Source organism: Alexandromys fortis, unplaced genomic scaffold, assembly GCF_014885135.2.
Source record: "Alexandromys fortis isolate MF-2015 unplaced genomic scaffold, M_Fortis_MF-2015_v1.1 scaffold_13, whole genome shotgun sequence".
Taxonomy (NCBI): Eukaryota; Metazoa; Chordata; class Mammalia; order Rodentia; family Cricetidae; genus Alexandromys; species Alexandromys fortis.
This window is the reverse complement of record NW_026067908.1, coordinates 10,647,465-10,671,901: the sequence shown is the minus strand read 5'-3', so window position 1 is coordinate 10,671,901 and position 24,437 is coordinate 10,647,465. Positions and strand designations below refer to the sequence as shown.

Genomic DNA, 24,437 nt, shown 5'->3' with positions numbered 1-24,437 from the left:
GGACTCTTGTTTTTATTTTGGGTTTATTTGGTGTTGCCTGACGTCAGATTCTGTTTGTGCATTTTTTTTTCGTCCAGAGCACAAGACAGACAAGTCTGGATTCCTGAGCACATCAAGTTTGGAGACATGCAGTTTTCATCTGCCGCTACTGGTGATTTTAATTCTGATCACCCGGTGAAACCCTTTTCTAATATTCATATGACTGCAAAAAAAAAAAAAAGGCAGTTTTGCAATTTGGCGGGCATATAGAGATGTATGTTTCATTTCTAACACGTTCATTCAGTGAGGCAGATTTAGGGATCAGGACATGGAAACCATCCTTTCAGCGCGCTACGACCTCTGGACAGAAGACTTGTCGCTGAGGGCTTCGATCTTATGCTCGCTTTGTGACGTGAGATAGGATCGAGGCTCTCTTGGGGCTCCCGGCGTTAGTCTAGTACGCCAGGCTACTGCAGAACACGCACAGATTTCTCTGCAGCAAAGAGCGTGTGTTTGTGGCCGCGCACACCTGTTCGTGGTCGGGGTCCCGCGGGGCCGGCCGCCACGCACGGACTGGATCGCCCCGCCGCAAGCTCCTCCCCCGTGGCCGCGTCCACCCGGCAGTGACCCGGGCACAAGCAGACGCGCTGCTGCGACAGCGGCGGCTACCCTGGGGGCCCAGGCAGCGGCGGGAAGGGGCGGGAGCACCTATGGGCGCGCCCGAGGCCGGAGGCACTAAGAGCCCGAGGCTGCTGTCCGCGCTGCCGCGGTGGCGTGCGAGCCGGCGGCTGAGGAGGACGCGAACGGCTCCCCGGGCGGAGCAGGGTGAGTGTGCGCCCCGCGGATAACGGGGCGGCGGAGGGCACTGGGGCGGCGGCGGGCACTGGGAGGTCCGGCGGGGGCCAGGCCCGAGGTTCCCAGGCTTCTGCATGGCAGGGGCGGGTCCCGGGGTGCTCCCCTCCCCCGCCCTTCGTCTTGTCTTCGGGCTTGGCTCTGCACTTGGGGATTTGTGGGTGACACGCGACAGAATTTCACGCAGGTTGGCTCCCCTCCTGGATCCCACACCTGGCCCAGCCCCTGCAGTGCGGTACCTTTGGGGGCGTTGATACGATCCTCCCAGGCTCCCTTCCGGGATCTCCCCATCTGCACCCAGCCCATCCCCTTTCCAACCTGTAGGCGCTCGGAGACTCCAGGTTACCCAGAAGCACCGCCACAAGCAATTGCTTTTCAGGCGCAGGCCATTCTGACCTCTTCAGGGCCTCAACTCATAGCTACTCATCACTCCGTTCATTTTTATCCAGCCCCTCTCTCTGCAAGGACCCGAAGGGAGCAAGATAGGCAAAGTCCTGCGTATGACACCATTTTTAGAGAGGGAGAGACCGACATTACTAAACTCCTAAAGCCACCCATTCCTGGGAACTGGGCTGGGAGACGCCGGTGTGCGGAGGAGGCCCGAGGCAGAGCCAAAAGGAAGCCTCAGACCTGTTGAGTTACTCCAGTAAGCAGCTGGCAAAGCGGTCTACCCGCAGGGCAAACAGCCCAGGCTCCCAGGAGCTCAGCGAGGGCACAGTGAGAGTTGAAGGGCAAGTTGAGGCCCGGGAGGAAGAGTCGACATTTTATATCCCTGGGCAGAAAGGCGTCTGAGTAGGAAACAACGTGGTCTATGGGCTCACAGTTTCTCAGCCGGCAGTGGCCATGCCCTCATCTAGCAGCCTGGCTGACTGCCACTCAAAACGCGGCCCCTCCCTCCCGAAGCCTTTCCTGCCACCTGTAACCTCTTCTTTAGAATTTCATCCCCTGCAGGGCGTTTGTGGCTGCCCTGCTGGGAAAACAGCTCACACCTTCCCCAGTCCTCTTTATCCTCCCCTCTAGTTGAAGTGAGCGTTCGGTACTTGTGTGGGTCTGGTCTCCTCCTTTTTGTCTGTTTTGTCTTCTAAAGATCTTTCCTCTGTGAGGCTGACATGCCCTGATTTAAAATGGCCGACAGATCCAGCCCTGAGCCAGATGCCAACAGAGCCCTATGGTGACATAGCCACCCTTACCCCGTTGCTTTAAGGATCAAATAAATGATTGATTAGGAAGAGCTAATAGCTGTAAGGTGTTGATGCAGAGTAGGGAGTATAAGACCTGATGAATGTCTTGCAAATGTTTATTTATTGCCGTGGACATGAGCTTTTGGTGGTCGGAAAAGAGACCCTTGAGCCTATCATCACTTAGCACCTTGCTGGCTTCTAAAGTTCGTCTTCCTACTTTAATTAATATGTGAATAAAACTTCCTCCATATGGCTACCAAGATCTCCTACTGACGGTCAATGGGGCTAGGGATGGTCAGCTTCTTCCTCTAGGTTGTTGGGTCCTGGGATAGCACTAGCTACTCCTTCAGAGACCATGGTATGCATCACCTGATTCTGGGAAGGAAGGAATGGAGAGTTTTAGAATTTTACAGTTCTGGCCTCACCTTTGATCTCAGCACTTGGGAGGTAGAGGCAGGGCGAATCTCTGTGAGTTGTGAAGGCAGCCTGGTCTACAGAGTGAGCTCCATGACACCCAGGGTTATATTGTGAGTTCCTGCCTGGAGAAAAACAAAACAAACAAATACAGTTCGATCCTGAACACAGCATCCTCTGCCTTTGCTTCTGTTCCTGGTTCCTACCGTACGGTCCAGCCACAGCTCTTTAGGCTACACATCCCTGTACATTCCTCTTTTTGTTCCCTAGACATCCTGGGGATAAGGCTATAAAATGATACCTTTTTTTGTATGTGCGCAAGAGGTTTATTGGGGGAGGGGTGAGCGGGGGAGAGCGAATGAGTGTCTTGGAGTGGGGAACACGGGAGAGGCAGACAGAGGAAGAGAGGAGCAAGAAGGAATTAAATGATACCTAGTAGATTAATTCAAATAAGAGCTTGCTCAGATTTTTGTCCTTTTTGTCATTTCTTTTTTCTGAGACATGGTTTCACTCTGTAGCTTTGGCTGGCCTGGAGCTCTCTAGACCAGGGCCCACAGAGGTCCCGCCTCTTCTCCTTCCTGAGTGCCACTGTACCCAGCCTTGGTGAGATCTTGAAGACAGGCCCAGAGGAAGAAGGGTGGATATTATTTACCCCCTCCATTTTGTACTTGAGAGGAAAAATCAGGGGATATTGAATGCCTTGCCCGAGGACTCACAGCAGGTAACTGGCTAACTCAGGCCCGAGTGATGCTCTGTAGATCAACCTTTCTGACATATCTGCCACCACACCACGAACAGATTCCCACGTGTTCACGGAAGGGAGAAGTTAAGATGAACTGTCATGTGATGAAAGAAAGCCCATAGCCCGGCTTTATCGGTTCTGTAAAAGGGGATCTGAAGTTTTCCTCATGATGACGTTGCTATCGCTTGAACACCTCGGGCCATGTTCTCTGATGGCAGAAAGACTATCCTTTTAGTCTGTTGCTAATGAGTGGCCCAAAATTAGACAGCATGGTCTTAGCCAGGGGCCCTTAATCTTCCTCAAACTCAACCATTTATTATCTGCAAGATGGGGATGCTAATTCCCGTGGCATCCTGTAGCTGTGCTGATTAATGTTTGCGTAGCTCACAGAGGCTCAGAGAAGGCGAATTTATTTTTATAAATATCAGTCCAGATCTTATACCTCACATCTGGGTAGTCATGGGACTGAAAAGTTTAGTGAGTTGTGGGGGAAGACCATAACTTGAGTCTCTTTGGGCAGCTGAATCTTCTGTGACAGCGAGGCCATTGGTAGCAGCATTCAGCTCTCTCCCAGCCTGCCCCACAAGTCATAGGTGAGAAAGACAGCACATAGCTTCGAGGACTCCTGGCATCTTTTAGTGCATGCTGCTCTTCCAGAGAACTGGAGTGTGGTTTCCAGCACCCATGACCGGACTGGTTGTAACTCCAGTTCCAGGGGATCCAATAACAACTTTTAGTCTCTGTGGACACCCACCTTCATCCCCACATATACATTTAATACAAATACAATTTTTTTTTTTTTTTTTGGTTTTTCGAGACAGGGTTTCTTTGAGGCTTTGGAGCCTGTGCTGGCACTAGCTCTGTAGACCAGGCTGGCCTCGAACTCACAGAGATCCGCCTGCCTCTGCCTCCCGAGTGCTGGGATTAAAGGCGTGCACCACCATCGCCAGGCACAAATACAATCTTAAAACATGCACCTGACTATTTATACAATGGAAATACTTAGAGGGACAGTTACTGAATAAAATGTAATAAAGTTTTTGTTGTTACTGCTCTTAAAGGATCTTACCACATAGACCTCTGAAGATTTATGCTAATTTACGCTAATTTGTTTCTGGTACGCTTCTTGATTCCTTTCTGTGTTCTGCTAGGCTTTTTGTTTAAAATTAGGTAAGTTTATCCTTCCACAATTTCATACAAGTATATACTGCAAGCTGATAGTGTTAGGCATTTCAATGCTTGCCTGCTTGATGTGTATAAAATGATGTCGTGGGCCCCTTTATTGCTTTGTGTTTTTTGGAGATGGTCTCAGGCATCTCAGGCTGGCCTTGACCTGCTACCTCCACCTTCCAAATGCCATGCACAGGCTTGGTCCCAATAGTCATGCATGATCATGACAACCATGACCACCACGGTCATTTGTCTTTTTCGGAGAACTGAATACCTTTGATAGATAGTGAATCTAAGTATCTTTTCACTAACACTGGCCACTCACTCAGGCCTCTGTGAAAAGCCTGTGGCTGACCGTTCCCACTCTTGGTACGTTGTTCTTTTTTCTCTCTCTTTATAGGAATTCTTTAGATATTCTGGGTTCTAATAAATTACTTGATTTCAGTTTAATGATGTAGTGTTTTTTTTTGTTTTTTTTTTTTTTTTTTTTTGGGAGAGGTTTTTTTGAGACAGGGTTTCTCTGTAGCTTTGGTGCCTGTCCCTGAACTAGCTCTTGTAGACCAGGCTGGCCTTGAACTCCCAGAGATCCGCCTGCCTCTGCCTCCCGAGTGCTGGGATTAAAGGCGTGTGCCACCACCGCCCGGCTGATGTAGTGTTTTTTGTCTTCTTCCACTTCTGGCATCAAATTGAAGACTTCTCCATGAAAGGAGATATGATCAAGCTGTGTGGAGTAGAAATGAACCCTTCCAATAATCCACCCTTCCCAGAGGATGGCTCTTTAATCACACCTCGAGGCTACTAGGTGTAGAAAAGGGACTGTCCAGAGAGTTGGTGTGTTCCTGTTGCCAGGAGAGGGCTCCAGCCCCTTGGGATTATGGTAATCATTCCTGAGTTCCTCCCACTAGATATCACCTCACCCTGCTGGGTCCTGAAATATGCTATTTCCTGGGAAGACACAGCTAGAACCAGCTCAGTCTGTGCCAGCTCATACTCTTTTCTAGGACAGGAGGACAGCAGAACACATGTCAGCCAGCTTCACTCCTTGTTTCTAACAGTGTGTCTTTTTTTCTCTTTTAAATAACATTAAATGGAGATCATGGTTACTGGAATCAAATGAGATCACATTTCAAAGGAGTCAAAGGAGTTAGGGTGAGCAGATGGCTCAGTGAGGAGAGCCCTTGCTGAATAAACAAGGACCCACTTTAGATCCTGAGCGACCATGTCACCCTTGTTCCTGAGCACACCAGCGTGTACTTGTATAGGTAACACACACACACATACACACAAACACACACACTCACACACATGCACAGAAAATACAAGATAGTTAAGCCCTGGCAAGTAGCCACCACTTTGAGTGGCAGAGCTTCACTGCTGACCGTCTGGGGCCCGATTCCTTCCCTAACACCTACTATGCCTACAGGTGCATAACTGTTGAGGGAGGTCTTCCAAATCAGAGGTACTAATACTCCACACTGCTTTAGAGTCACAAAATCAGAAGCTCTGGGGACAGAGCCCAGAAACCTGTCCTTTACTAAGCCCTGAAGTAACCCCAATACAAATTAAATTTTGTGAAACAGTCCTATGAGACAGATGGGGGCTTTTGTCAAGTGTGGGTCTGAGTCTCAGTTCTTCCATGTGCTACTTGTGGCATGAGTGAGTTGCCAGTATTTCTTGGGGTACCAGGCTCACAGCGATACAGGGGGATGATTGGATGCTGCCCTTCCCTCCCGGAGCTGCTGTGAGTTGTGAATGACGTGGAGCATCCTGGCCCTGCTGCTTCTTGTCTGTGTGGCTGTGGCAAGTCACCTCGCCTCTCACTCGCAGCCATTTTTCTCATCTAAGATTTGGGATTGTAACATGTATGTAGTGTTGTATGCCAGCTAAAGAGTGCCTACACACACACACACACACACACACACACACACGGGGGTATATGGTTTTGTCTCTCTATATATGTATTTATGTACATACACACAATACATACTTTTAAATTGTTTGTGTGTGTGTGTGCACAGATGTCCAAGGAGGACTTGGAGGCATCGGTTCTTCCTTCCCACTTTGTTGAGGTCTCTATTGTTTCTGTCACTGTGCTGTGTTCTAGGAGCCGGTCCTGGCTCTGGCCTTGTAGGAGAGCTGGGATTACTGATGGAGGCTACTGTATCTGGCTTTTTGTGGGTGTAGGGGATCAAACTCGGGCCATCAAGCTAGCGCTGCTAGAGCCCTTTCTCACTGAGCCATCTTCCTGGCCTGAACACCCTTGTTTTACAGCCTCCATTTTATGAATAAGAAAAGGGCCAAAGCAGAGCAAGGTTGGATCATGCTCCCATAGGGATATAGTTGCTACCCTGGGGTTTGAACCGAGGCGGCTTGATGGGAGCATCCTTGCATTAAAACCACTACTTGGCAAATGAGTTCTCCGGTAAACATACAAACGACAGTAAAAACGAACTGCCTGACGAGTGGTAGGCATTCTGCGGGTTAACGTCCTTCCTCTTGTTGGGTAGCTCAGCTTCCTGGTGTCTCTGCCTTCCTTGGAGCCATGCCACCTGCCCTCAGGCATGCTCAGCTGCACATCCCCATTGCTTGGTAGTGAGTTTTCTCTCTCCATTTTACCTTCCTAACTGCCATTTGGGTGCTTGGAGCAAACCAAACAGAGATTCAGCTGGGTGGAGAAAGACCAAGTGTGGTACTTCCGGGAAAGCCATCGCTTTTCTCCAGCATGCTTGTGACTCACGAGTGACTCAGAAGTGGCTCCTAACAAGAAAGGGACTGTGCAGAAATGCCAAGGACTTAGTGGCCAGTGGAGTTGCTGGAGGCATTCCCTAAACCTAGTTATTGAGACGGAGCATCATGGCATAACTGGCTATTTAGAATTGCTTTTGTTATGGTTCTATCATAAGCTTGGGGTCAGAGGCACCCCTTGGTGGAAAGACTCAATCCAAGACTTGTTCTTGTTCCTGAGTGAGGCATGATCTTGAGGCAGGTCAAAACTTCGGAGAGCTTGTCTGGCCCTAACTGGAATGGCCTGAGGATCAGAGATCTAAGGTATATTGTGTCATGAGGGGAACCCCCTTTCCATTTAATAAGACCTTCAAATCTCTTTCAACCTGATTTTAAAAAGGAGAAAGAGATATTCAGTTACTCATATACAGTGGCCCAGGCCTATAGTCCCAAGACGGAAGGACTGCTGAATCTTGGGCCCCACCTTTAAAAAAGAGGAGGAGAGAAAATCTGGGTGTGGCTGTGGGTCCAGCACTTCCAAGGCAAAAACAGGAGGATCATAAGTTTGAGGTCAGCCTGGGAATATAGTGAGACTTTGTCTAAAAAATATAATAAGATGGGGCAGGTGACATAGCTCAACAGGCAAAGACACTTGCTGGGCAAGCCTAACCCTGAGTTCCGTTCTTGGGAGCCATGTAAAGGTGGCAGATGAGAATAGACTACCCAGAGCCGTTCTCTGACCTCCCTGTGATCACATGCCATGGCATGCACTCTCTGTCTCTCTGTCTCTGTCTTTCTCTCTCTGTCTCTCATGTTCTCTCTCCCGCACATGATAAACCAAGGAGCAGCCAAGAAGAGGTTAAAAACATGCACAGACGCAACAATGCATATGTTATGGGGCTCACTGTGCAATCCCTTTCAACTCCTTTGTATGCTTGAAACCTTGCAGAAACAGCGTTCAGGAAAAAGCAGGTATCCACAGAGAAGGTCACACTTAAAAACACATTACTTCCTTTGAAATATGAATGGCAGCCCTCCTTCTTCCCTCCCCTTACTACTTCAAATCCTGGTATTCCTTCTCTGACGCAAAAGCAACTTGAGTGAGCTAGCCTGTGGGTCCCTGCTCCTTTAGACCACAGGCTTTACCTCCATCCTGGGGTATAATTCTCACAATAAAACCCTACACACTAATGACTGCTTTCCTTAGTTTATGAGGAAAGCTAAGGCTCAGAGGGCTGACTCAGGGCATTCTATTAATCTTCCAGCACTGACCGTGACCTTCCCTCGTGGCATTGTGCCATACCTTTTCATGAGGTCACTGTGCTTCATCCAGCCTTAGGAGATGGTCTTATTACTATCTTCAACCCATACGGTTAGAACGGAAACTTTAGAGAGGCTCCAGAATGCACCCCAACTTTTTCTAAAGGCAAGTAAGTGGCACAGTCCATGTTTGGACGCAGTCTATTCTGCCTCAAAGCCCTTTTGCCCCCTAATATTCAAACCCAGGCCTGGCATCTGTTTGCCTGATTTAGGAACCCCTCAACTGGAGGCCATAAGTTCCCCAAGATAGAACGTTGGTTCAGCACTGCATCTTCCTTATGTGAAGCAGAGTTCCTAACACGACTGTATCGCTGAGTGAAGGGAGGGCATGAGGTCTACAGCATCTCAGCCCCTTGGATGCTCATACCCAGCATAGTTTGACAGTCCTCGAAGGAGAACACCCCGTTCTTCGATGTGATGCACGGGCCCGAGGCTCGGAAGATGGATATGAAGGAGTTAAAATGAACACAATTGTGACATTCAGCTTTCCATCTCTATAACAAAATGTGTGAGATGAATTACAGAGGAACAGGTTGTCCTAAACATTTTTTTTTTTTTTACATTTATTGTTCATGGGTGCATATGTATATGTGAAGTTCAGAGGACAACTTTTGGGAGTCAGTTCTCTCCTTCCACCATGTGGGTTTTAGAGATTGAACTCAGGTCCTCTGGTTTGACAACAAGTGTCCTCGCCCCCCCGGAGCCATTTCACTGGCCTCGGGAAAGGTTTATCTACTTCAGTCCCTAATAGGTTTGACCAATTGCTTTGGGTTGGTGGTAAGGCAACATATTATTGAGGATCCCATGGCAAAGCAAAAACAGTTTATCCCATGCCAGGAAAGAGGAAGGGGAAGGTGCTGTGGTCCCATAATCCACTTTGAGACTGTATTCCCAGTGGCCTAAAGACCCCCCTCTGGACCCTACCTCTTAAAGGGTTACCATCCTTCAAATAGCTGTGCGTTTAGACCAAGACTTTATTGCATGGGCTTCTGGGAGATATTCAAGATGCAACTGTCTCAGCGCGTTCCACTCACTGGCCCCTAACCTTCTAAAGAACAGCAGAAAGCCATTATACATCGCCAAGGGGTAACGGAAACCAAAACCAAATGCTTAAACATTTCCAACTTTACAGGGAGTCTTCAAATGTAAACAGCTAGAAATCAACCCAGGGCCCCCTAGTGACCAAGACAGCTTCTGTTCCGTGGCCATACTTGACTCATGGCTACGGCCATGTGCAGGTGAACACTTATTAGTCATCTTAAATGTGCCCAAGCAGCTGGTAATGACTCCTCACATTGACAGAATGCTTTGTTTACCAAGTTCTGCAGCTCTTCTCTTCCTAGCAGCGTACCAGGGCAGGTGGGACGAGCTCCTATTTATCGGTGAGGAGATGATGCTGTGAGGTTAAGTCACCTGCCCTCACCACTCGGTTGATAATGGTAGAAGGGTCTTCAACACCCTTGTCCACTGGAACATCTTTGTCAAGACTGTATTTATCAGGAAGTTCTGAGGATGAGAGTAGCAGATGGATTTCTTTCTGCTGGTTTTCTCTAAACATGGGTTCTGTAGTTCATCGGTTAATCTCTCTGGGCATCAGTTTTTCCTATCCATAATGGGAAAAAAAATCACACAAAACCAGCTACCAGTGAGGCAACATGTAGTAGAGGAAGGAGGTCTGTGAAGGTTCAGAACTAGAAAAAAACTATTTCTAACTAAAAAGTTATTTTCATATTTTCATGTGTATGGGTGTTTTGCTTATATATAAGCAAGATGTGTGTGTGTGTGTGTGTGTGTGTGTGTGTGTGTGTGTGTGTGTGTATACACCATGTACATGCCTGGTACCCAAGGAGTCCAGAAGAGGGCACTAGATCCCTGAGCTGTGGTTGGTGGGAATCCAACCTGGGTCCTCAGGAACAGCAGCCAGTGCTCTTAACCTTTGAGCCATCTTTCCATCCCCTATTCATTTTATTTTAAAGGTTTATTTACTTAAAAATTATGACGGTGGTCGATTTCGCATTCGTATGTGTGTGCATGTGTGTTGTGCTACATGTGTGGAGGTCAGAGGACAATTTGGGGGAGTGGGTCTCTCCTTCCACTATGTAGAGCCCAGGGATTGAACTCAGGCCATGAGTCAGGCTTGGTGGCAAGCATCTTTACACAGTGAGTCATCTCACTAGCCTTGAAAAAGCAGCTTTAAACTTGTTTTCCTTTTGTTTAGGGGGGCATAGAGAGCTGTAAGGCAATGCTTCGGGTCAAATCCAATGCCCTGCAAATGCCAGGCAAATACTGTGCCATTGAATGCCACGCCCGGTCCCATTTTGAAGTAGAGATGTTTGGAAGACTGTGATAATGCTGCCCCACTTTTCATAAGCTAAACATCCTCTCGCTTGGCCACACTGTCTAAAAATGGCACTTGTCACCTCATTGCCACGTTCCGTTATTCCCCGCTTATGGTTTTTTTATTGCTTGTCTGAATTCTCTCACGGGAAGGTAAAAACTGCTACCAGAGCAGGGACGTGCCTGCTTCATAAAGCCTCTGAAACCCTAACAGGTGGAACAGAGGAAAGGAGGGATGTACCTGAGTTGTAGAACGAGACAAAACTCAGTGTGGTCTGGATGGCTAGAACATTTGCTGGAAGCTTCCTTGCCTTTCGGTAGAGGGATCTCCTGGTCTGGCTTCCTCAGGCTCAGGTTGAGTCACTGACTGGCTGGTTTGCAAAGCTTCCATGCCCACTGATTTAGATCCCGGTGAAGCGGCTTTAGGAATCAGGTCTTTGCAGCAGGCACAGGTCACCGTATGGCACCCGCTGCTTCTGTATTGAGAGCAGAGCTAGGGTTTGGTCCTGCACACTGCTGTGTCTACAGGGCTAAGAATTGCGCCTGACCCACCCAGAAGTGTTTGTTAAATAAATGAAGGAAGCATCACATGAGTATAGAAGAGGAAGCTGGGGCTCTTAACCCCCCCCCCCTCCAAAGTCATTTGAAATAAGTCTCCACCGCTGCACAGACCTTCCACGTTCAACACCGAACCGAATCTCTCTGGAGGCAAAGAGGCACTAACTCCAGGAAAGGGAGAAGGGCAAACCTAGGCTCCAGATCCGGTTCCATGCCATGTTTTGGAAGTCGTGTTTACGTCTGCCTTCATCCTCATCCCTTCCGCTCCAGCATAAGCAAAATTATAACCCTGCACACTGACTTGCATGCCATTATCATAGCTTGGGTGCTTCTGCGTTGAGGGACTTTGCCCCCGGGACCGCTGACTGTCCGTGAATGACAAATCCCAAGGCAGGGTTGCACAAGACAGCTGGACTTCTCTACTTTCGTGCAGCAGAGGGAGGGAACAGAGAATGAAAGATTCTGAAAATAAAGGTAAGGGGGTTGACAGCAGAGGGGCGGCTAAAAGATGCTGGGGGGGGTCACAATATGGACCTGTTTAGTTTGTGCTGATGGCTAATTTGATTACTGAGGTCTAATTGTAATTTTTAGTTATGTAATATATGTCCTCTTTAAATGACTGTTTTCTAAATACCATTTCCTTCAGTTTTCCATTTTTGCAGCACTAAATATATGTATATATATGTTTTGCATTCTTGAATTAATCTTGACCGAGAACCTATCTCACAGCTTTCTTTATAATTGCTTCCAGAATTTTGATACTTTTATTTTTGGGGGAGTGTTTACAATTGTTAATCATTAAGATGTAGGGTTTCAGCCAATTAATGGAATAGCTGGAGAACTTGGTGCTTAAACAGTTCGGGTTTTCTAGCCAATCTCCAGAAGAGCGTTCATCTTTTTGGGAGGGACCAGCGGGGAGTCGTCGCTGACCTTCAGAACTGTTTACCTTGCTCAGGGATGTTCAGACGCAAACTCCCCCTATTCCCTGCCCCCCCCGCACCGCCTCTAAAAAAGAAAAAAAAGAAAAAAAAGCACAAAAAAACAGAAACACCAGCACAAGAATTCTGTTGAAGGGGAGGGCAAGGACAGAAACAGATTGAAGTGAAAGACCCCTCCACCCCACCCCCGCAACAAGGACTCTGGAGGATTGGGGGAGGGCGGGGGTTCAAGGCCGAGGCCCTGGCAAATTTCTGCCGCAGCGGGAGGGAGGAGGGGAGGAGCAACGGCCCCCGGTTCGTCCCAGAGTACACGTGGTTTAGGGTCCGCACTTCCTTCTGCATCCTTGGCTCCCCCCCCCCCCCCCCCACGGTGCCCCTTCGGGAACTCGCGAGTCCGGGGATACGCCGCCATCTCAGTGACCCGGCGCTCATGTTGGGGTTCACCAGCTTCGCTTTTCCGCAGCTGCTCAGCGTGCCCTCACGCCCGAAACTGCCCGGGACCACGCGCTTTGCCCTTGGCTAGGCGTGTGTGCAGGTGCAGGCAGGCCGGCGCCAGGTGACCACTCGCTTGTCCCCAGCCTGCCCGCTTGCTCGGTAGTCCGTGTGCTCTCTCCGGCCCCCCGCAGGTGTCTGACCTCTGCTTGTTAAAAGATTCCCATCTCGTGATGAGCAGTGGTATATGCACACTCACATACAGGAGAACTCCCAAGCAAAGAGACCGTGAGTCGGTTACATGTGATGGATGCCAGGGGCAGGGCTAGCTTTCCAATCTACCAAAGGCAAGAAGGCAGCGTCTTAATGGATCCTGGCTTCTCCTGGCTTTAAAAGTGACGGGGTGGGGCCTGAGGTTGTTGGCAGCGGCGGCTTAAAGGCTTTGGACCCTTCACATTCACGCATTGATCCATGTGGTTTTGATGTTTAAATTTTAATTAAGCAGTCCCAGGGTGGAAGAAACAGCTGTGTGAGGCCCGGGTGAAAGCGGAGAGGACAGTTCACTCCTGTTTCCCGGCCAGCTGCCACTCGTGGACAAATAATGCCTGTGTGATCTAAGTATTCAAAATCTGTTCCAAGAGAGGGCTCTTCTTTGCTAGTTGCAGTCGCTGGAGAAATGGAGAACGGGGAAACATTTTGCCTATTTGTCAAGTCATGCTAGGCCATGGACATGACTTAGAAAGAAGGCTGCCTGAATCAGAGGCTCAGGCCCAGCCCAGCATCTGCCAGCGTTCCACCTCAGAGCATCAGCATGCTTGAAGCCTGAGGTCTCTCTTCTGCCCTTTTTGATGGGAGCTGGTATTTGGATTGTTTTGTATTACAATATTAGAGCGAGCTTGGGCTGGCGATCCAAATAGACATGTTTTGGCTTGTTCAGCTATCTCTCAATAAAGATGGGGGCCAGACTCTTGGTTTCCTTGGGTCTTAGTTTCTTTATCTCCCAAGCAGAAAGATGTTAGTTAGATGATGTTAATATATTTTTGTTTCCAGTTTGTGGGGGATTGGGTAACAACTGAGCAACATTTTAGGCAAGCACAGAGAATAAATTTATCTTAGAAACTATCGCACTATGTGACCAACCTGTTTTCGGAAGCTTCTGTTGCAGGTAGTTATGTTTGTGTGTGCAGACAGGCGGTTGTATTCTCTTGTCATGTCTATATTCTTTGAGTCCTCACCAAAACACACCGAAGAAGGATGAAACTTACAAATTTCGTTTTCAGAGTCTGTAAAATGCGGTCGCACGTGCGCAAGTGTGCTATTTGTCTAGAGAGGAAGAGTCAACAGTCTCCCTCTGGTTTGCAAAGGTGTCTAGGACCCCAAACAGGTCATGAGTTAATGTATGTCTAGGGCCTCCCAAAGGCCTTTCAGGTCAGTTTCTTTCTGTGTTGCGAGATGGGTCTGTGTTGAAGAGTGGATATGAGTGTGTGTGAGAGAGTGTCTGAGGTATGTGTATGCACACACACACACACACACACACACAGACGTGCATACACAGAATCGTTGAGAGAGGATATAAATATGTCCAGCAGACCAGGAAAGCTATTTTTGGGAAGCAAAGTACCAGTTGTTGACCTGAATCTGAAATCTACTAAACATGTAGAATCTTCATGCCAAAAAGGATCCCTGGAAAAGAACCAAAATGTAGGGATGGTTTAGAAGCCACTTCTCCTCGTAAAGACGAACAGAGGACTCAGGTAAAACTTCAGGAGGTAGCTGGAGCCTACATGCTTAGTAGGTTGGCAAACAGAACTTGAGCTTTAAAGAGCTCCGGTCACATGACTGTGTTCGGGAAGTGTGGGATTGTGGTTTAATAACTGCCTTCCTTCCTTTACCTGTTCTCAGTACATCTCAGACAGCCCAGCGAGGTTTTTAACTATGGAGGCCTTTTAGAACTTAGGCCTCTTTAGAATGTCATCTCAAAATGCTTTGCCAGCCACGAAATATCATATGTATGAGACAATCAAGACAGCTGAGTGAACTAAATAGGTATCGACAAGCACGGCCGCTGATTTTAGTAATAAACATCCTAGACCCTATTGAATGAGCAGTGAGTTTGTGAACCAGGTACTTTACACATCGTCCCAGTAGATACCTAAAGAAACGGACTAACATTCTTCTGTGCAGCGTAAAGACAGAAAGCGGTAAAATTGGATTTAAACCCAGGTCTTTTTACCTCACAGAGCCTCTCAGGCAGGTAGGGGTTTGCAGACGAGTCACTCCACTAGCTTTAAAAATTTAAAGTTAAAATTTTAATTTAATTAAAAAATTTAAAGTTAAAAATTTAAATTTTTATTTAATTTAAAAATTTAGTTAAAATTTTAATTTAATTTAAAAATTTAAAGTTAAAATTTTAATTTTAATTTAATTATAAATGTAAATTTAAATGAAAGCTAATTTAAAAATTAACTTAAAAATTGTTTAGGGGCTGGCGAGATGACTCAGCAGTTGAATGCATGTATTGTTTTTGCAGAGGACCTGAGTTTGATTCCAAGCACCCACATCAGGCAACTCGTAGCTGCTTATTACTCAAGCTCTAACGGGTCTGATGTTCCTCTCACCTCCTCAGGCACACACACTCACACACACATACACACACTCACACACACACTCACACACACACACACACTCACACACATACACACACTCACACACTCACACATATACACACTCACACATACACACATGTTTACATAAATAAATAACAAAAATATAAAGAAGATAAAATTGCCTATAACAATATTAGAATTAATTTACCTTGTATAAAGAAAAGAAATATGGTTCCTTTCTCGCTCCCCGGCCATCTTGGCGGCTGGTCTTGGTTGGGGGCCGTCCCGCACCTAAGGCAGGAAGATGGTGGCAGCAAAGAAGTCTCTGGAGTCGATCAACTCTCGGCTCCAGCTTGTTATGAAAAGTGGGAAGTACGTGCTGGGATACAAACAGACTCTGAAGATGATCAGACAGGGCAAAGCGAAATTGGTGATCCTCTCCAACAACTGCCCCGCCTTGAGGAAATCTGAAATAGAATACTATGCCATGTTGGCTAAAACTGGTGTCCATCACTACAGTGGCAATAACATTGAGTTGGGCACAGCGTGTGGAAAATACTACAGAGTATGCACACTGGCCATCATTGACCCAGGTGATTCTGACATCATTAGAAGCATGCCAGAACAGACTGGTGAAAAGTAAAAAGTTTTCCTTTAATAAAACTTTACCAGAGCTCCTTAAAAAAAGAAAAAAGAAAGTAAGAAATATGGACCCTAGAAAGTATAATAATGGCTTTTGACTAATTTTCTAGTTTGTTTGAAAAATAGGTTAAAGTCTGTGAACCCATCAGTAAGGTCTTAGAAGAAGAGATATGAAAGAACAAGAAGAGAGCACGATTTGAAAAAAGGGGAGTAGATTTTTTTATACAAAAGAGAGAAAATATTTCTTCTCCAATGTTTCTGTATTTTGAGGGATATTATTTAATATTAATAAGCACAATTTTCTACGAGCAAATGAAGATGCGCCTAACATATTTGAAGGTGCTGAGACTAAGATTTGCGCACTCCTGGGGGACAGAAACTTGGATGCTCTCACTGAAGATACTGCAGAATCAGACTGGGAGATGAACAAGGTCAGACCCAGACTTTAGGCCTCACATATTAAATATGGTCTCTACTCATCCATCAAAAAAAGTATAAAGACAGGTTAGTTTTTATTTTCCTTAGCCATCATGACCCCTTTGATATCTTCCAAGAAAACACACTTTCTTCCAAGGGCTTTTTGTCATGGCCGCTTTTGCCTGGTTGGGCTGGTGAAAGGTTATTTTTGCAGGAAGGACCTATAAACATCACATGATTTCTCAAGGGTCCAGGGCATGTGTTAAGGCAGACTGAAAATTTGCCCGGAATGGAAACGGGATTGACACTGGAAAGCTGCTAGTAAGTTTTTCATTGGGTAGCATTCACCGGCAGAAACCGGAACTGTTTGAGTTAGCCTGTGTGATCTGTAACTTTCAAATGTTTTGCTGAAGAGAGGTGAAACCTGTTATAGTTGCTGAGTGTAGAATATATGTTGGTCTTATACACATAGGGAAATTTCCAGGATTAAAAGTACTGTCAAATCTAAGAAGTTTATAATACTTAATTTAGTTCCAGAAAAACCCACCTAAAGCAATGTTGCATGTTTTGGAAGACAGTGGGAAGAAACTGCAACATAATTTATCTTTCTCACTCAGTCTACATACAGGTGCAAGGACCTGGCTATGCTGTGACATGGTTCTGCCTGAGTGCTTACATGTTGCAATGCATATATTTTATTACTGAAGTGTTATTTAATTTCTGCTTTATGCATGTGCATGGCTACATTGTAACATAGTTTTGCCTACGTGCCTACACATTGAAATGCATATATTTTATTATTAATGTGCTATTTATTTTCTGCTTGAAGCATGAGCGTGTGTGGGCATACATGTAGAGGCCAAAACAGGATGCCAGGTGTCTTCCTCCATTCCTCTCTGTCTTACTGCTCTGAGCTAGGGTCGCTCACTGAACCGTTTTTGCTAAGCTGACTGGCCAGACTTCTCTTATCTCCAGCTCCCCCAGCACCCTGCCAGTGTTTGTTTATTTATTTATTTATTTATTTATTTATTTATTTATTTATTTATTTGCATAGCCAATTGCAATTTGAACTCAGGTCCTTAAGCTTTCAGAGCAAGTGCCCCTACCCATCAAGTATTTTTCCATTCTTGCTAATTTTTTATTTTTATTTTTTGGATACAGGGTTTCCCTGTGTAGCCTTGGCAGTCCTGGAACACTGGATGGAGCACGTTCTCTCATTCTTTCTCCCTCTTCACATGTCTCAATTTAGATGATTTAGATGTCATCTAAGAAACTTTTTGTTTTCTTGCTTGGTTTTGTTTTTTTGAGACAGGATTTCTTTGGGTAGTCTTGGCTGGCCTAGAACTAACTCTGTAGACGAGGCTGGCCTCAAACTCACAGAGATCTACTTGCCTCTGCCTAGGACTCCCAAGTTCTGGGATTAAAGGTGTGCACCGCCACCACCAAGCTGAACATTTTAATATTTATTTGCAAATGGTTTGGTTTTGACTCCCTTTCTTTTTTGTTTAGGTTTGTTTTTGTTTTGGGGATCAAACTCAGGGCCTTGTGCCTGTGAAGCAAACACTTATATCTGTACCTCTCATTCTTTACCCTTCTGCTTTACAAGAGTTTGAGTCCACATTAAAACTTCAGAACAGTATAGATCCATTTTGTAATTTTGGTGCCTTTAAGAAAGGAAGAGACGGTTCAGAGGTTAAGAGCATTGCCTGCTCTTCCAAAGGTCCCAGCAACCACATATTGGCTCACAACCATCTGTAATGGGGTCTGGTGCCCTCTTCTGGCCTGCAGGTATACACACAGACAGACTATTGTAAACATAATAGATAAATAAATATTTAAAAAAAAAGAAAGATGGAAACAGTATATCACTGTTTTGATTGAAATTGAGCTGAGGAGAAACTACCCTATTTTCCTGTTTCTTTCACTTTTGAGACAAGATCTTGCCTTGTCTTCAGCTCACACTGGCCTTGAACTTGGTTCATCCCTGGCTGACCTTTGACCTGATCATCTGCTCAGTCTCCTGAGTGCTGAGGTGATGAACAAAGCGCTGTCATGTCCAGTGGAGACACTGGGACATCAGGGATGTAAATTGCTGATGCCACTGGTTGCTGATTCTCCTCCGTGCTACAGGAGTTGCTTTTAGTTGCTCCTGGGATGCAGAAATGCGAAGCATTTTTTATGTGCTGGCTTTGTTCCGGCGATCTCGCTAAATACACTTATTAACTTGAACAGTTTTTAGATTTAGAAGGATTTCCCATGTTGACATTTTTCTATAATTAAGACAGTTTTATTTCCTCGTTTCCAATTCTTACACATTTTTAAACCTTTTCTTACTTAGGCATTAGCTAGGCTCTCTCTTCAAATGATGAATAGAGGCTGACATGTTGGCTTAGTGGAAACGCTCTTGCTGCCAAGCTGGACGGCCCGAGTGTCGTTCCTCGGACCCACATGGCAGAAGAGAAGATACTTTCGTTTGAGGCTGTAGATTTTTCTTTGAGCATGGCTGTTTTGTAAATCCTGAAAGTTTTGTGTCATAATTAGTTACTATAAACTATTTTAATCTCTATTACAATTTTTTTTAACCCAGAGGGTCACATAGAAGTGTACGTCATTACTAGGGAATTGAAGTGGTTCTGTCTAGTTACATTTTTTTACTATTGACTTCTCATTTACTTCTACTGTAGTGAGAGGACAGACTGTGGATATATTAGTTCTCAGAAAAAATTTGAGAGGCCCTACATATGGTTGACTTATATATATATATTTATAATATTATTACATATGGACTTTAAAATATGTGGTTACTAAAGTTGCTTGGTTCTATGTTTTAGATATGTTGATTATTTCATTTTTTCTTACAGACTTTTTTTTTTGTATTCTGTCTTGGTGTATGTGTGTGTCTGTGTGTCTGCGCGAGCGAATGCTGTGTGTATCCAGGTGTCAGGAGGACGTCAGCTCTCCTGGAGCTGAAGCTCAAGGGCTGTGAGTTGATGTGGGCACTGGGAAGTGCACTTGTGTTTTTGGAAGGGCAGAATGTACTTTTAGCTCTGAACCGCCTCTCCAGAGTACTTTACCTTCTTCAGATAGGGTCTCTTGCTGCAGCCCAGGCTGGCCTTGAACTCACAGCAGCTGTTGTGACTCAGCCTCCCAAGCTGGGATTGCAGGCGTGAGTCACCTAGCCCCGTTGGCCTTGGCACTTCATTGTCCTTTTCTGGTGTTGCCACAGAGCCTGGCCTGGCTTTTGCTGTATGGAGTAGGCTGGCCTTGATGTTGTACCAGTTCTCTTGCCTCTGCCTCCCGGGTGTTAAGATAACAGTTGGGAGCCACCACTCCCAGGTCACCTTTGCCTTTTGAAGGGTCTGTAAGTGCCACTGGGTGTGTGTAATTCTGGGAGAAGCCGAGAAGGTGGCTTGTACCGTGGAGGCTGAGCTGGGAGGGTTATTTGAGACCAGAAGTTCAAGGCTGGCCTGGGAAATAGTGAGACCCTGTCTCAAAACAACCCCCCAGCCTAATCCCCAAACCAAACCACCAACAAAACCCCAGCTGACAGATGTCCCTATTCAGTATTTAAATGTTAAAACAAACAAACATTTTGAGTTTTTATTGACATATAGACATTGTGCATAGCAGTAGGGTTTAAAAGGTTTAAACGGTCGAGTTAGAAGTTGTTTTAGGCTTGCTCCAAACCTTTGCCAGCACCTAGAACGCATTGCGTGGGTTTCCTCCCTGGTTTCAGCGCCGTGTGCTGTATTAATTGGAGTCAGGAGCTTCCGGTCCTATCTGGCCATTGACTTGGCTCCTTCTTTGATCATCTATGCACCTAGGACCCCTCTCTTCCTCACCAATACACGTTATGGTGGCTCTTGAGTCATCAGGAGAGTAAAGTGCTCTCCCTGCTCACGGGACCTAGATCTGGACGGCAACGTGATCGATGGTGCGCGGTCGTGGGTGCTGTGGAAAGGGTTTCACGTTTTCTATTAAAATTAGACCAAGAAACAAACTGGCACTTCCTTTCCGTCTCTCTTAATGAACTTCTCCACTCCACTGCTAGCATGGAAGATGTGCCACTCAGGGGGCCTGGGGATGTCGCCCTGACCTGTCACTTATCTGACTGTGGGTTTAAGTGCCATCAGTTTGTGGAAACACGCTGAGCTGAACATGCACTCTGTTCCCTCTTCCCTGCACGTGTTACACACCTGAATAAAAATTGTAAAAGTGGATGCTTTGATGGGAAACGTCTTTTTTTTTTTTTAAAAAAAATTTTGATTTTGAGGAAGGTTTTCATTATTTAGTTTTGGCTGGCCTTGAGCTTAGATATGTTCACCAGGTGAGCTTGCAGCCACCCTTGGGTCTCTGCCTCCTGAGTACTGTGATTACAAAAAACGAGCCAGCATTCCCCAATGCTGTCAAACAACAAAGAAAGCTTGAGGACCACTCAAGGTCAGCTTAATTTTTATGAATGAGGTCACTGGGAAGGGGGATGTTACCTGGAAGCTGTGGATAGCTCAGCACCCACGGTCAGGCCTTCTGATTTGTACTCTTTCATAGTTTCAAACTCGCTGATCAGAGAGTGAGGGACCGCATAGCCAGCACAATGTGGGCACCGGAGGATGCTCTCATACCCCTAATGCATCCTGCATGAGTCAGCACTTCCCCCTTTCTGCTTTTCTCTCCTGTCCTCATTCTTTTTCCAGCCATTTAAAATCAGACCACTTATTTCAGACTGCAACTGTGGAGCTGTTTCTTCCTTTTAAAATTATCACCTAAGAATCATTTGGTCACATATGCGAGAGAAAGAGACAGAGAGAGGGAGACAGAGAGAGGGAGACTTTGTGCCTGTGAAACCTGACAAGAACCTGCTCTAAGGTATGGCCGATCTTCTCCGGGCCATTTTTAGTTTGGTGTCGTGTTGTTTAAATATAGGATCCTTCTTCCAAGTTGAGGGGGTGGTGGTAGTTTGCAGAAACTGAACCAGCTGTGACTCCTGCTGCTGCAAGATAAATGGGAAAATCTGGAAAGGTGTTAGGAGGAGAGGGATCCCTGAGGAAGGCACATGCCTTAATGCCACAACAGCAGGATAAAGAGCTGGGTTTGGTGGCACTCAGGAGGCAGAGACAGGTGGGTCTATGAGTTCGAGGCCAGGCTGGTCCACATAGCAGGCTCCAGGACAGCCAGGGCTACACAGAGAGAACCTTATCTTAGGAGAGTAAGATAAGAGAAGAAAGACAGTGGTAGCTCTCTTTCTCTCTCCCCTTTGAGACATAGCCTGTCGAGGATATAGTGACGGGATCTTTAGCTTGGGAACCCAGATGTTAAAATTAAACTACAAATTTTTCAAAATTAACCAATAAATATTAATGATTACTAATATGTTAGCAATCAACACTGTTACTATCCTTAATATTAACCTCAAGGTATTAAAATATACAGTTATGTATGTATATATATATGCACACATACATATGCATATTCATATATCATATACTGTTAGCTTTCTGTCACTGTGATAAGATACCTGAGAATACCTTATAGGAGGGAAGGTTATTTTGGCTAACAAGAGAGTTTAGTCCTTGATCATTGGCCTTACTGCTATGGGGCTTTGTTGACACAGTGTATCATGTTGGGATGATTGGACCATGTTATGGGTAAAGCCTATTAACATGGCAGTCAAGGAGGGGGGGGAGCAGATACACAGAGAGAAACAGGACCCAGGGTCCCAGTATCTCCTTCAAGGGCATGCCTCGGTTGCCCAACTTCTTTCTACAAAACCCTTCTTCTCCCAATGATTTTGCCACCTCCCAAGGCTTTTAGCATATAGATCTTTGGGTGAGGCTTAATATCCAAGCCATAACATATCTACATGCACCTGTGTGTACATATATGCACGTGTGTGTGCATGCACACACACACATGCTCAGCTTGGAATTGGTAGCCATCAGGCTAGATTGTGTGTTTCCCACATGCTATTCCTTCTGCTTAATCAATATCTCCCCCTCCCCTGTCAGCTTGGCTCTGGGTCCTTCTCATTTTAGCAGTGGAGTTGTCTCCAGGGCTCTCTCTGACTCCAGGTCTGGCCCACAACCTACTCCCAGGCCCTTCTGCATGTTCTCTTGCATGACTTTTATGTTTTAATTGCTGTGTAAAATCTGAACACACCTTAGGCCCTTAGTACCTGTTTTCAGGGGTGTGGGATGGAGAAAGAGGAAAAGAAGGTAAGGAAACAGAGGGAGAAAACTTTAAGTGGACAAGTCCCTTCTTTCCTGGAGCTTCATTTCTTTGTGTGTGTGTGTGTGTGTGTGTGTGTGTGTGTGTGTGTGTGTGAGAGAGAGAGAGAGAGAGAGAGAGAGAGAGAGGAAGAAACTTTGACTAGATAGTCCAGGCTGGCCTTGCACTTGCGGCAATTCTTCTTTAGCCCCCCCTGAATTCTGGGATTTTAGGTATGTGCCTCCACTCTTGACAATTTAACTTATTTTTAAAAAAAATTTAAAAAGTGTTTTTATTTATTAATTTTGTGTACATACTTGGGCATGTGCATGCCATGGAAATGTATGAAGGTCAGAGAACAACCTATGCGTGGGGCTGGGTCTCTCTAATAAGTGGGTTCTAGGGAAGGAACTCAAGGTCAGCAGGGTTTTACCCCCTGAGCATCATCTCTCATGCTTTGAAAAGGAAATAATAGTACTTACAAAATTGTTATATAGTACATTGGGTGTGCCAAGCACGGTACCTGATAGTGAGTAGAAAAAAGCATATATGCTCCTAAAAGAATTTATGACAATCCAGGAAAGTACAGAGAGGAAACCTGTCATTGGTGGTCCTGTGTCTTGGAGATAATGGCTGCAGAGGTCCCAGTGTTCCTTTCTGTCTCTGCTCATGTGCCTGTTACCTTATCCTTGCTTACAGCATCTCATCTTGTTTGCTACATCTTCACTCATGGAAAGGAGATTTATAAACCGATACTGTATCCTCTGAAGTCCAACAGGATACTGTGTGAGTTAGGGAGACAGTTCAAATCGCTGGTAAATGAGATGGTGGACATGATCCAGATAGGCCAGCTTTCTCCCCAACCCCCGCCCTTTCTTTCTCCTTCTCTTCAGTGGATGAGAGGGTTATTCTTGATCTTTAAAGAAATAAAACATCTAGGTAGAAGAGCCATCTATCCTCCTGGAAGTGAGGAAGCCGCAGTTCCTGCTCACTCTCTGACCACTGACTCAGCTGTTTCATATTCTGCTCTGTTTTTCTCACTCACATAGGAGGGAGGAGCAGGTTTTGTGATAGAGGTTTTCACACTGGGTTCATGTGAGTTTTAGAGGTGTGTGGAGGTGATTTTTGTACTAGTAAGATTTTGTCTCATGGTTTAGTCAAGCACTTGCTTAGCATGCACAAGGCCTACGTTTGATTCAGCACAAAAGAAGAAAAATAGTTGCCAAAAGAAAAATTAGATTTGAAACTTTGTGAATGAAATATCATTGTATTTTAAGAAATTGAGATAGACTTCAGATACCAGAAAATACACCCTATGAAGTATGCCTGGCCTAGACATTTTGCATAAATATAACCATAGAATATAATTTTCACATTTGGCTGCTTTTATTTAATGCAAAACTTTCAAATTTCACCCATATTGTAGCATGTATATATAAATTCTTCTTGTTTTTTGTTTTGGTATGTATGCATGGTATTGTTTTGAGATAGAATCTTGCCCAGACTGGCCTTGAATTTGGTATTGTACTAACTAAGCCTCTCAAAGTTGGGATTATAGGCATAAGCCATCATGCTTATTATTCTTTCTTTAAGTATTTTAGGAAATATTTTGTTTTCTATGTTTAGATAAAAAGTTGAGCAGACTAGAGTCCCATTGTAGGGATATGCTTTGTGTCTATACATATGTGTAGACATAAGTCACAAAACAATCCCACACCAGTTTGGAATTATGATTAATAAAAGGGTTATTTATTTAAGGGGAAAAACTTACAGATCACTTTCCTAGATAACAGCTCTCTGCACGACCAGGAACAGACTCTAGTAGCTGGAAGTAGAGCTGAAAGAGAGAGAAAGAGAGGGAGAGAGAGAGAGAGAGAGAGAGAGAGAGAGAGAGAGAGAGAGAGAGAGAGCGAGGGGAGGG

At 45.6% G+C, this 24,437-nt stretch overlaps 2 protein-coding genes and 1 long non-coding RNA gene across 10 annotated transcripts in view; 2 read left to right on the top strand and 1 right to left on the bottom strand.

The window, feature by feature from the left end:
• The first annotated feature begins 618 nt into the window (after window positions 1-618).
• Window positions 619-24,437, top strand: part of Dnajc6 (DnaJ heat shock protein family (Hsp40) member C6) — a 148,061-nt gene continuing 124,242 nt past the window's right edge. For 3 of the 8 annotated variants that reach the window (XM_050136133.1, XM_050136132.1, XM_050136129.1), the window contains exon 1: window positions 695-804. Coding sequence is in view for 2 of the 8 variants with exons in the window: in XM_050136124.1 (XP_049992081.1) it covers window positions 690-804 (115 nt within the window). In the remaining 6 variants the exon portion in view is untranslated. Of the gene's footprint in view, window positions 805-11,603; window positions 11,752-24,437 lie in introns of those variants that run through there. The other 5 variants (XM_050136131.1, XM_050136130.1, XM_050136128.1 and 2 more) reach the window with 3 other exon arrangements.
• LOC126497903 (uncharacterized) lies at window positions 9,254-11,508 on the bottom strand. Its single transcript, XR_007590714.1, has 3 exons — window positions 11,392-11,508; window positions 10,961-11,195; window positions 9,254-9,985 (listed from the first exon to the last, which is right to left on the bottom strand). It is a non-coding gene; the product is annotated as an uncharacterized lncRNA (long non-coding RNA).
• Window positions 15,528-15,911, top strand: LOC126497902 (60S ribosomal protein L30-like). The gene has a single exon (XM_050136141.1). The coding sequence runs from the start codon at window positions 15,558-15,560 to the stop codon at window positions 15,894-15,896; it is 339 nt and encodes a 112-aa protein (XP_049992098.1). The 5' UTR covers window positions 15,528-15,557; the 3' UTR covers window positions 15,897-15,911.

Excerpts from the sequence above, each read along its gene's own strand:
- LOC126497902 (XM_050136141.1), top strand. The coding sequence starts at position 15,558 with ATGGTGGCAGCAAAGAAGTCTCTGGAGTCGATCAACTCTCGGCTCCAG.